At 39.5% G+C, this 12989-nt stretch overlaps 1 protein-coding gene across 3 annotated transcripts in view; it reads right to left on the bottom strand.

The window, feature by feature from the left end:
- Positions 1-12989, bottom strand: part of NEK11 (NIMA related kinase 11) — a 267788-nt gene that overhangs the window by 41269 nt on the left and 213530 nt on the right. For all 3 annotated transcript variants that reach the window (XM_074270948.1, XM_074270949.1, XM_074270950.1), the window contains one exon: positions 4668-4764. In XM_074270948.1, coding sequence (XP_074127049.1) covers positions 4668-4764 — 97 coding nt within the window. The remainder of the gene's footprint in view (positions 1-4667; positions 4765-12989) is intronic.

The raw sequence follows: 12989 nt of genomic DNA, 5'->3' as shown, positions 1-12989 counted from the left end.
TAACAAAATAGAAAATAATGTGAAATATCTCATTGGAAAAACATCTGACATGTAAAATAAATCCAGGAGAGATCATTTAAAAATTATTGATCTACTTGAACACTATGATTTAAAAAAAGAGCCTCGTCATCATCTTTCAAGAAATTATCAAGGAAAACTGTTCTGATATTTCAGAACCAGAGAGTAAAATAGAAGTTGAAAGAATTCACCAAATAACTCCTGAAAGAGATTCCCAAATGAAAACTCCTAGGGATATTATAGTCAAATTTCAGAACTCTCAGATCAAGGAGAAAATATTTCAAGCATCCAGAACAAAACAAATTCAAATATAGTGGAGCCATAGTCAAGATAATACAAGATTTAGCATCTTCTAAATTAAAGGATCAGAGGACTTGGAATATGATATTCCAGAGAGAAATGGATATAGGATGACAACCAAGAATCACCTACAAAGAAAAACTGAGAATAATTCTTCAGGGGTGGATATTCAATGAAATAGAGGACTTTCAAGCATACAAGATGAAGAGACCAGAGCTAAATAGAAAATATTGATTTTCAAACACAAGACTCAGGAGAAGCATAAGGAAGTAATCAGGAAAGGGATATCACAAGGGACTTAATAAGGTTTATCAGTTTACATTCCTACATGGGAGGATGATACTTGTAATTCATTAGAACTTTCTCATTATTATGGCAATTAGAAATAGTATATTTAGACAGAAGACATAGATGTGAGTTGAATATGAAAGGAAAATATTTTAAAAAATAAAAGTTAAGGAGTAGAGAACAATGTACTGGGAGAATAGGAAAGGGAGAGATGGAATAACATAAATCATCTACCATAATAAAGGCAAGAAAAAGTGGAGAGGAATAGGAAGAAGAGAGGGAGTGAGGAAACCTTACTCTCCTCAGAATTGGCTCAAAATGGAAATAATATACACGTTCAATATGTATAGGAATCTATACATCTCTTACTCTGAGGAAAGCAGGAGAAGTTACAAGAAGGGTAATAGAAAATATCATAACTTTGATCAAAAGATCAAAACATTATTGGTCAACCTGCCATCTGGGGGAAGAGGTGGAAGGAAGGAGGGGAAAAGTTGGAACAAAAGGTTTTGCAATTGTCAATGCTGGAAAATTGTTCTTGCATATAACTTGTAAATAAAAAGTTATAATAAAAAAAGATCAAAACATTGGGGAAGGGGAGGTCAGTAGTAAAACACTTTTGAGGAAAATCAAGGTGAAAGGATAGAAAAGATACAGTTAGCAATAGTAATTATAAAAAGAATTCTGAAGCAGGTTTCTCTGATGAAAGCCTTATTTCTTAAATGTACAGGGAACTGAGTCAAATTTAGAAAAAAAAAGTCATTCCCCAATTGAGGAATGATCAAAAAATATAAACTATGCCCAAAAGGTTATAAAATCATGCATATTCTTTGACCTCATAATAGTACTACTATGCATCAATCTCAAAAGAGATTTTTTTAAAAGGAAAAAGCACCTACATGTACAAAAATATTTATAGCAGCTCTTTTCTCAGAACAAAGAATTGGAAATTGAGATAATGCCCATCCTCTGAGGAATGGCTGAATAAACTGTGATATGTGATTATGACAGAATATTATTATTCTATAGGAAATACTGAGTAGAATGTTGTCAGAAAAACCTGGAAAGTCCTCCATCAACTCGGGCAAAATGAAATGTACTGTGTACAAAGTAAAGCAATGTGTGAGATGATAAACTGCAGTACTTTACTATTCTCAGCAATACAATGATCCATGACTACTCTGCAGGACTTATGAGGGAAAATCCTATCCATACCCAGAGAAAGAACTGATTGTGTCTGAATATAGATTAAAGCTTACTTCTGTTCACTTTATTTTTCTTGAGAGTTTTTTTTTGGGGGGATGAAGTTCTATGTTTTCTTTCACATCATGGTTTTATTGAAAATGTTTTACATAACTTCACACATGCTTTCTTCACATAAACCTTCTTGAGGTGGGGAGAGAGAGAATCTGGAACTCAAAGTTTTCTGTTTGTTTGTTTGTTTTATGGGTTAAGTAACTTGCCCACGGTCACACAGCTAGCAAATGTTAAGTGTCTGAGACTGGATTTGAACTCAGGTCCTTCTGACTCCAAGGGTGGTATTCTATCCACTGCACCACCTAGCTGCCCTTCAAAGTTTTAAAAAACAAATTTTAAAAATTGCTTTACATGTAACTGGGGAAAATAAAAATATATTTAAAAAAACAAGAAAAAAACAAAGTTTCCATTTTTTTTCCTTTTTACTATTAGTAGCTGAAATATGGCAAGATGGATGGAAACAAAAGAAAAGAAGACTCAGTTTTAAATCTTGCCACTGACGTGCCTTAGTTGTGTGACATAGGACAATTTACTTAACTTTTCAAGGTTCTAGGCAACTCTCTATTAAGTTGCAGAGAAGGTGATAATCAATATGAAGACCTTCCTTATGGAAGTTCTCTATATCAATGAAATTGTGGATCTGTTCTCAATTTCTATTAAAAATTGAATAATACTGAATACATTTGTACATATAAGACCTTTTTTTCTTTTTGTGTTTTTTTAAAAAAGATGGAATAGCAATAGATTAAAAGATAAAGTACCATTTCCCCAATTTGTTTTTATTTTGAATTTCATTATAACATAAATTTCCTAGATTTGAGGCTCAATTTGATTATTCATCTGTTTTAGCAACATCTCATGGTTAAGATTTTATCCTATATCTTTGTCAACAAAATTTTTTATGTCCTTCTACCACTTATCCATCAGAGAAGGTATATTTTTAACTTTAATGCTATGTTATTAGTTCCTTGTGGATTCTGGATATCAGAATTTGATCTCACATATTTGCTGCAAATCATTTTCTATATATTTTTCTTTTCTATTCATTTCAGAGATGTTATCTCCCATGTCTCCCTTCCTGAGATTTATAAATCTGAAGATTGGCAAAGCTTTATTTTGTTTTAGCAAAGATCTCCAGCTTACAGTGTTGTTGCTGGAAAAGATTATTAGTCATTCTGAATTTCTACACTTTCAAATATCTGAAATTGGTATTGCTGGTTTCTCTCATAAGCTCTTCAATTGAGAGCTAGAAGGGATATCAGAGCCTCTCTGTCAGTCCAACTCTTCATCTTACATATGAGTAAACTGAGGCACAGAGAGCTTGAATTCTCTCCAAGGTCACACAGATATTGAGTAGAAGAACTAGCATTTCATTTGGATTCTCTCAAGTTCTTTTCTCTATACAGTATGAAGTTATAAAGGATCTGATTGTACAAAGCATCTAATTACATTAATCAGTACTGGATTGGAAAATAATTTTTGTTTTGTTCTGCTTTCAAACTTTTCTCTAGATCAGTGGTCTTCAAACTATTTTGAAACACAAACTTATCAGTATAAGAAATTTTGAGCTCTCCTTCCAATATGTCTTTAGTTTCTTAATTGTAAGTTATATACAGGTACTACTGTATAATCATGAAAATTATAAAACACAAAAACAGAATTTAAAAAGGATGATGCCCAATTGAAATAACATGTGATCCCAGAATCAATAGGAGTTTATTGAGCTTGTGATTAGGCTTGTTCCTTTAGGAAAATCACCTTGACAGATATGGGGGATGCCATGAGATAGGGAGAACACTGAAGAATGGAGATTAAGAATGGACATCAATTCTGAGTCCAGGGGAAGAGGAGATGAGGGTCTGAGCTAGGGAGGTGGCTGTGTGAGTAGAGAGAAAAGGGAAACTGATATGAGAGACTTTTATAGAAGCAGAAACACTAATACCTAGAACTGATGGGAAACATGGGATAAATGAGGAGGAACTGAAGTTGACAATGATGTGGTGACTCTGAATGACTAGAAGGATGATGAAGCCTTCCACATAAATAAAGACACTTGGGCAAAGCAGAAGCTCTGGGAGGAACAACATAATGAGATCCCATCCAAGTTTGCTCATCCTTTACTTCTCATTCTATTCCCCTACTCCAGAAAAGGGAGGAGGAGCTCTTCATTGATCATTGGCCCAGAATTCAGAGCCCACAAGCTAGTTATGAACTGCTGCAGCCACAAGATGATCTGGAGGGAGGGAGTTAGGTACACTCATGGAAAGGAGGGAGATGCCCACAAATCTGCCACCTGTAGGGGCCTGAGCAATGATCACTTTAACCTTCTTCTCACCCTGCAACCCTTGGGGTCAAGTTCTTGATCCGAGGTACAATTTGGGAGCACGCTGCTCAAGATGACATTATAGTACCATCATCACAACAAACTCACAAATACAAAAATTAGATTTTTGTGGCAAGGTTAGCGGATGTGTACCCTCTTATTCAATAACACAACAGGGAGCAGAAAAAATTCCGAGACAAATCTGTGGATTCAGACAAGAGTGATTTGGGTAGCTGTTGGGTATCTATCCTCCAGTGACTCGGAAAAGGAATTCAGACAAGACAGGTTTAGGATTTCTTGATGGGATTTTTTTTTTTACTAAAGCAATTCAACTTTAAATTAGGCAAGTGTAGCTATTTGTCCTTGGACAAATGGCCTCTTTCATAAATGCATCTGTTACAATAACATCCCAAGGTTGTCTGATATTTGTTGTAACTTGGGCTACCTCTCCAACTTCCCAATATGGTGATCCACTACTTACTCTCTCATCAGTTTGATCTTGGTTTCAGACACAGTGCTGTTGAGAGGGCTTGGTCCCTGAGGCAAGACTAGAGCCGATCTGGTGACAGTCCTCGTACCTAGAAATCAATGCACAGAACCAGCTTCAACCTCGAGGCAATATTCAAGGGCAATCAGAAATCACAAGAGAACTCACCTTTGTGGCAAGATATCGCCACATTAATTAAAGATGAACTTGATTATTAAATGCGTGGAGAAGATTTCTTCCAGAGGACAGGGAGATTTGCAATTTTAATATGCACAAGGAATTCCAGGACCCATTGATCCTTTCAAGGATTGCTCAGAGAAAATCACATTACTCAGAGGGGGAAATGTTCACAATAAGAAAAAAGTAGATGTGAAAAATAAATAGAAAAGAAATAAAAAAGAAATAGAAAAAGAAATGTTTTTAAAGAGGAGCATTTTTATCTTTGTGTATATGTCTATTTGAATGGATGTAGCTCTCTTCTGTATAAAATTAGCTTCCACTTGGCCTTGCTTACTGGGATTTGGGGAATTGTCATTTTTGCTAAGGAAAGGACTGTTGGTAGGTCAGGGAGTTCAATAGCATTGAGTGGCAGATGTCAGCAGAAGATCCAAATGGGCTGAGATTTGGAGACTTTTTTATGGAAAATAATGATGTCTGCAAAAAATCTCACTAAAGAGTCTCCCTTTAACTTCTGTACCTTAAGAAGCCAGGGTAATGCACTTATGCTTCTCCCTGTGATGGCCCACATAAGGCGTTTCCCCTTTCTGTTACATAAGTCAGCAGGCTGGATCTGATGCCGTGTCTCTTGATACATGGCTGTATCATCTATCATCAGAAATCTTGAATGTGGATTTTAGCTCTGCCCCTTTCTATGTATGTTATCTCTTGAGGACATCATCGCTTCCCCTTTTTTATATCAGTTTTCTCATCTGTAGAATGAGACTAAGAATCCCTTCCTATCCTAAATTGTATGATCTGCCCTTCACCAATTATCTAAAGGGGTCTCAGAGCAGTCATCAAATCAAATGGGTCCCAACCTTCCTCCTAAAAAGGACATAAGTATCTGTTGTTGTCTGGTTCCAGTTACATTCCTGGCAATTTGGATTTATGTCCCCGGTCCCTAACACATACTATAAAAGGCTTAATTGATGTCTGGCAGCTTGGTGGCTCTGCCTGCAGTTAGGAAGACTTAAATCAAATGTGGCCTCAGACTACAAGCCACTTCATCCTGCCTGCCTCAGTTTCCTCATCTGTAAAATGAGCTGGAGAAGGACATGGCAAACTAGTATCTTTGCCAAGAAAATCCCAAATGGGGTCACAAAAGTCAGACATGACTAAGCAACAACAATCTGTACTTCTAATTCATTCAGAAGGAGCTGTTTAATCTGCAGTGTGATACTTTAAAAGAAAATGGGATATAGAGTTGAAGACCTGTGTGGGTAACTTTGGGAAAACCTTTTTTTTTTTTTTTGGCTGAGGCAATTAGGGTTAAGTGACTTGCCCAGGGTCACACAGCTAGGAAGTGTTAAGTGTCTGATACTAGATTTGAACTCAGGTTCTTCTGACTTCAGGGCTGGTGCTCTATCCACTGTGCCTCCTAGCTGCCCCAGGAAAACCTTTTTGACCTCAGTTTTCTGCAAAATGAGGGAATTGACCTAGAGACCTTCTAAGGTTCCTTCTCAATCTAAAATGCATAAATCTTACATGTAAATACCAGTTATTTCTATTTTCCCAATTGAAGAAAACTGAGGCTTGTGACATGTCTAAAACTTTTCTCTAGACCAGAGTTTTATAAAGAAAGGGAGATGAGACAGGGAATATGACCAGGCCAGATGAAAACACCAAAAAGGAAATGCTCCAATTCGATTAGCAATGACGCTTGTGGTTAGATTTACCTTCAGCCTCCTCCTTAGTACCTTTCCTGGCAATTTGAGGAGCCTTCTTGAAAGCAATGGCCAGACTGAAATGCTTACCCCCCTTTCAAGGAAATGGCTTTGACCTTTATTTGTATAAACCCTGAGTAATCGCCAGCTGTCTCTGGAAGAGGAAAAATTGGACCCCTGTCTTTCTTTCCTCCCGTCCTCCCCCAAACTGTCCTTGGAAGCCAAACAGATTTCAAGGCACAAGAAAGCGAAGGCCATCCATGTTAGAAAAGAATAGGAGACTGGAAATTAGGGTTTTGCTGTAGCTTTCAAGATCTTTGGGAAAGTGAAAAACAAACAGCAGCTAGTGTGAAATAACAGGGATCCATCCTGTCAGCCTCCTTATTAGAATACTCCAACAGTTCAGGCAACAGGGAAGGTACAGGGAAGGTGAGAGCAAGATTAAAGGGCACAGGTGAGGAAAGGGGGGGTGGCCGTGTGTGGAGGGTGGGGGTGCATGGGGGTGTTCCCATGCATCTCACACATTTGGGATGACTTTGGAACTGAGGCTTTACCAGGAGATAAAAATAGTTCCTTTACACAACGGTGATGTGCAAACAGGGGAGAAGAATTCAGTTTAAGGAAAAGTAAACTGACTCTCATTACCCTTTAAAAGTTCAACTTTGAAAATCGATTCTCTCCTTTTTACAGTCAATATGAACTCATGGAGTTTCAACAGCATGGAGGGTTTGAGAGGCAAGGGTTACAGCAGCAGGTCACAAAGGGCAAGCACCAAAGAGCTCACACAAGTCTCGGTGAGAAGCACGAATCAAATGAATTTTACCACAAAAAGCAATCTCATTAAAGCCCTCTACTGATGGAACACAAGAGTTGAGAGTCCGGCGGTACTGAGTTCAAATCCTACCTTCAGCTGTTAGCTGTGTAATATAGGCAAGTCACTTGACTTCCCTGTGCCTCAGTTTCCTTATGTGTGAAATGAAAGGGGTGAACTTGATGGCATGGAAGGTCCCTTCTAGGTCTTAACTTATGATCTTAAGCTCCTCTAAGGACAAACCCAGGGTAGTCCTACAAAACCAAAAACTCTCTGAGTCTAGCCTTGGAGAGAAGCCATCTTCCTGGCAACGAGGACCTGCCTCCATAAAAAACTCAAGAAGATCCACGAGTTGGTTCAGTCACAGAAACTCTAGTTACCAAAAGGGGGATTTAAGGAGAGTAAAAGGATATAACCCGCCACAGTGGAGGCAGGGAGCCATCTCTGAGCTGCTGAGATTCCCCAAAGCAAAGAGTTAACAGTGACTCCAGAGTGATACAGAAAGAGGCCCTCCATTTGGTCTTTTGACAAGTGCCAGAGAATGAGGCTTGTAAGAATTGTAGATGCCGCTGGTGAAAGCACAGGGGATAACGAGGGTTTTAGTAGGATTTACTAGACCTTTTGCAGGAAGAAAATACAGTTAAGAATGGAATGAGCAGACTAGTTTTGTGAATTAATTTCAGCCTAAATAAGCTGTTTTATCTTTCTTATTTCATGCACTGTATTTCCTGCATTCATTTCTTTTCTTTATAATGCACTGATATTTCCTCCACCCCTGCTATTCTCCCCTTTCTCTTCTCTCTCTCTCTCTTTTTTGAAATCCTTATTTATTAGTTTTGATCTTCTCTGATTCTTATCTTTTGGCTTTCTTCCATATTTGACTTTCATTTTCTCTTCCCACAAGAGAAAGGAGTTCAGAGTCCCTGAAGTCCATCCCCTACAAGAATGGAAGACCTCCAGGGATGGGAAACTCTCTAATCTTGTGTCTCCTTCTTGTCTCTTGCTCCACCCTCCATGCTGGGGCAGGCCCTCATCACCTCACACCTGAATGGCAGTTGGGGCATCTGCCTGATTCGAGACTCTCCCCCTCCAGCCCAGCCTCCATTCACCTCTGAGACTGATCTTCCAAAAACCCACATCTGACCACATCACTCCCCTTCCCCTGGTCAGATCCAGTGACCTCCACTCTCAAATAGAAAATCCTCTGCTTGGCTCCAAAACCCTTCAGGACTTTGCCCCTTTCTTCAATTTCTGGCTCCTCACACCTGCCACCTGCCCACATCCTCTGTGATCCGGTCACAGTGGCCTCCATGTTCCTCCCACTAGACATGTCACCTCTTGATTCCAGGCACTTTTACTGGCTGGCTCCCATCCTTTGAACTTTCCCTCTTTCATCTCCCTGGCTTTGTTCAGATCTCAGCTAAAGTCCTACCTTCTAAACAGAATTTTTCCCAAACCTCATTAGGGTCAGTGCCCTTCTTCTAAAATTATCTTCAATAGATTTTATATATATATATATATATATATATATATATATATATGTATATATATATATGTATATATATATATATGTATATATACACATATATATACATATATACCTATTTTCTATCTACATGTAGATATTTAGATGTATATATGTATATGTTTATATATAAATACACACATGTATATATGTGTATATGTACATGTATGTGTGTATATTTATGTCATTTGAACACAGAAGTTTGCATGTTATCCCTCCATTAGGCTCTAACTTCTCAGAATCCAGGACTGTTTTTTTGTTTGTTTGTTTTTTTTGCTTGTCTTTATATCTCCAGAGCATAGCATGACAAATGGAACTGAGTCGACTCATTCCACTTTCAAACCATTTAGAGATTTTTCAATCCATTTACTTATTATTACTACCTATTAAAGTTCGGACAATTTTAGTTATTTTCCTTCTTGTGTTTTGTATTAATGGCTTTTGCTTGACTCCTCATTTAATTCTTATAGTAATACTTCAAGTGTTCATCCACGAGGGAACTGTGTCCGTCGGCACACAGAAGGGCCCGTCACACTTCAGTCGACTGTCTTTAGTGAGTTGATCTGGATGACCTTCTGGGCTCACATTAGATGGGCTGGTCCCCAGATGGCAAACACACAATCCATCCAGAGGCTGCCTACCCCAAGTCTTCCAGCTTTTGAGAGCTTATTGCTCACAATGACACAGTCTCTTAAAGCCCAGAGTCTCTCTTATGCCGACAGAGAAGGGGATCTGAATCCAGTATGAATCTATAGGATCACGGATTTAGAGCTGATTTTTCCTCTCCAGTTCTCATATTCTGTGACTTGGACAAACTTCTTAACTCTTCTGGGCCTGTTTTTTCATCTGTAAAATTAGATTTCCCAGGGTAGCTAAATTCCCTTCCAATTCTAAAACTCTATAATCTAAATCAGAGGGGTCAAATACTGAGACAAGCTTCTAGGTGTAACCCCAGTTTTATTAAAATGTAAATGGGAATATTTAACAAAATAAATAAAAATACAATAGGACAAAGGCAATGTTAATGTGTTTTTCTAAATTATACCACCTGCAGGTGTCTTTATGACCCCCATTTGGGGTTTTCTTGGCAGAAATACTGGAGTGGCTTGCCATTTCCTTCTCTAGGTCATTTTTACAGATGAAGAAACTGAGACACACAGGGTTAAGTGACCTGTTCAGGGTCACATGAGGCCAGATTTGAACTTAGGGCTTCTTGACTCTGGGCCTGATGCTTCTGTCCCCTATTTCTATCTGAACATAACCATATCTATCTCACAACACTGACTCTGATAGTCCCTTTTCCCAAAGGAGTTTCCAGTTTACAGGGGGAACAAGGGTATGTACACAGGAAGATGATTCTATAAGGAACATGTTTAAAGGCAAGTGCTCCAAGGGCTGCTTTTGATTCAAATATTTTTACCAAAAAAAGCCTGGCACGTGCTAAGTACTGGGGACACAAGCAAAGGCAAAAACAGTCCCCACCCTCAAGAAACTCAGTCTAAGGGGGGAGACAATGAGCAACCAGGATAAATTGGAAATAATCATGGGGGGAGGCAGTGAGATCAGGGAGGACTTTTCTTAGACAAGGCAAACTTTTGGCTGAGACTTGAAGGAAAGCTAGGAGGCAGGTATGAGGAGGGGGAAAGTTCAGGGCATGAAGAACAAACAGCCAGGGGAAAAGCTCCAAGCAGAGGCAGGGTGGGTGAGGGGCATCCCAGAGGCCAGGACCACCGGACCACGGTGTACATGCAGAGGGGCAAAGTGAAGGAAGACTGGGAAGGCTGCAGGAAGCTGAGACCAAAACGGATGATTTTATATTTCCTAAAAATAAGAGACTCAACCACTAATTCTCTTACCCCAGAAGTAATATGGGACTGATGATGATTACAATACTTGACGCCAAGCTCATGGGGATGTTTTGGAGATTAGATTAAAAAAACAATAATAAGAAAAGTGCCGTAAGCTCTTTAGAGACAGCTGTATTATGAGTGCAAGGTATGCCATGATTAAAGGTCACACTGTGAACAGTTGTTATTATTTGTTTTCATTCTCTCCTAAGCAGAGCTGCCTCTCAAGTGTTAGCAATCTGACAAGGGCAGATATTCTGTGCTGATTGATGTGTGTGAGTGTGTGTGTGTGTGTGTGTGTGTGTGTGTATGTGTGTGTGCAGGTTGCTGGCTGTGGTCCTTTGTTCTCAAAGAGAACAGCAATGACATCATCATGTCAGAGTCCTGCTGTGGCTCACCATTCTGCCATGAGCTCAGCCCAGGTTGGGGGTACATATGAACTTCTGGAGGGGGGATGTCTCTCACTTGGAACATCTCACGTGCCTTTTGCACGCCTGCGGTCCTGCTTTGCTGGTGGAGCACAGCACCTTCCCTGAGGAGGCATGCCATGCTGGGCGGTCCTGTGCCAGTGACTCCCATGTGGTGCAATCCAGAGAGACCTTGAAATGTCCTTGATCTTTTCTTCTGACCTCCACGTGAGCAATGCCTTGTGTGAATCCCCCATAAAACAGTCTGTGAGGCAGAAGTACATTTGGCAATGGCCAGCCCATGAGAGCTGTTCTCTGCATAGTGGAGTGTGAAGGCCGGACAGTTAGTCTGAGAAAGGGCCCGTGTCTGGTTCTTCTCCTGCCAGGGGACCTGCAGGATCTTCCTGAGACAATAAACAGAAGCGATTCCGTTTCCTGGCGTGGCGCTGGCGGACTGAACGGGTTTTACAGCCATACAGCGATGTGGTCACCTCAAGAACTTGTAGGTCTTCAGTCTGCCAGGCAGTCTGATAGCTCTTCTCCCCTGGACTTTGTTCTGAGCTGGCTCTGGAAAGGTGCGTCTCAACCTCATCATCTGGGTGAACATCCCTGGAAGCAAACTTCCGACATAAGTGGCTTTATTCACAATATTCAATGTTTCTCCATTGTCTGTAAGCAACGGTTTCCATGTACGCATGGTGTGGTGCCACCTTAAGAAAACCTGTGTTTTCTTAATATTAATTGTTACACTAAAATTAGCACAAGCACTAGAAAAATCTATCCCTGTGAAAGAACCTAGAACTCAAAAATTTTAGAAACAAATGTAAAAAGAAATTTTGTTTTGTTTTGAAAGTAACTGGGAGAAAATATTAAAAATTTTAAAAATCCAAGTCAACTCAAAGAATATCTAACTTCTCTACCCTGGAGATTACAAAGTCTTCCAAAAGATTACATTTTAGCTCATCCTTGAACAATGAGGATGATTTCAGCATGTTTAATGCCGGAGAAACTGAGGCAAGATAGAAATTAGGTTTTAATATTTTAATAGTGAAGAATTTGGGCTAGCCAGTCAGACAGGACTCTTGTCCAAAAGATGTCCAACCCCTAACTATTAAGACAGAGACCTTTTATAGGGCTTCAGTTATAAGTGAAACAAAGGCAAGGGGAGGAACACTGAGTAAATCGTAATTTCAGGAAGGATCCTAACTTTAGCCCTGACAGGTTGGGGGACAAGAAGGTCGGGAACAGGAGACAGAAAGTCTGGACAGGAGAGAGTGAGCATTACCCAGGCATTTGAGATAAGCCGTCTGGGTTTTTTTCACTCACTGGAATGTGAGGGTGGCCACAGCTTAATGGGATAAGGAAGGGGGGTTGCCACAAAAACTTTATTCAGGGTATATCATAATAATTCAGGGACACTGAGGCATTACAGGAGAAAATGTTAAGCTCAAAAGGAGCATCAGTATGCTGAGTGAAATGAGCAGAACCAGAAGATCACTGTACACTTCAACAATACTGTATGAGGATGTATTCTGATGGAAGTGGAAATCTTCAACATAAAGAAGATCCAACTCACTTCCAGTTGATCAATGATGGACAGAAACAACTACACCCAGAGAAGAAACACTGGGAAGTGAATGTAAATTGTTAGCACTAATATCTGTCTGCCCAGGTTGCATGTACCTTCGGATTCTAATGTTTATTGTGCAACAAGAAAATGGTATTCACACACATGTATTGTACCTAGACTATATTGTAACACATGTAAAATGTATGGGATTGCCTGTCATCGGGGGGAGGGAATAGAGGGAGGGGGCGATAATTTGGAGAAATGAATACAAGG

The sequence above is a fragment of the Sminthopsis crassicaudata genome, chromosome 5, assembly GCF_048593235.1.
Source record: "Sminthopsis crassicaudata isolate SCR6 chromosome 5, ASM4859323v1, whole genome shotgun sequence".
Lineage (NCBI taxonomy): Eukaryota > Metazoa > Chordata > Mammalia > Dasyuromorphia > Dasyuridae > Sminthopsis > Sminthopsis crassicaudata.
This window is presented reverse-complemented; position numbering and strand designations above follow the sequence as displayed.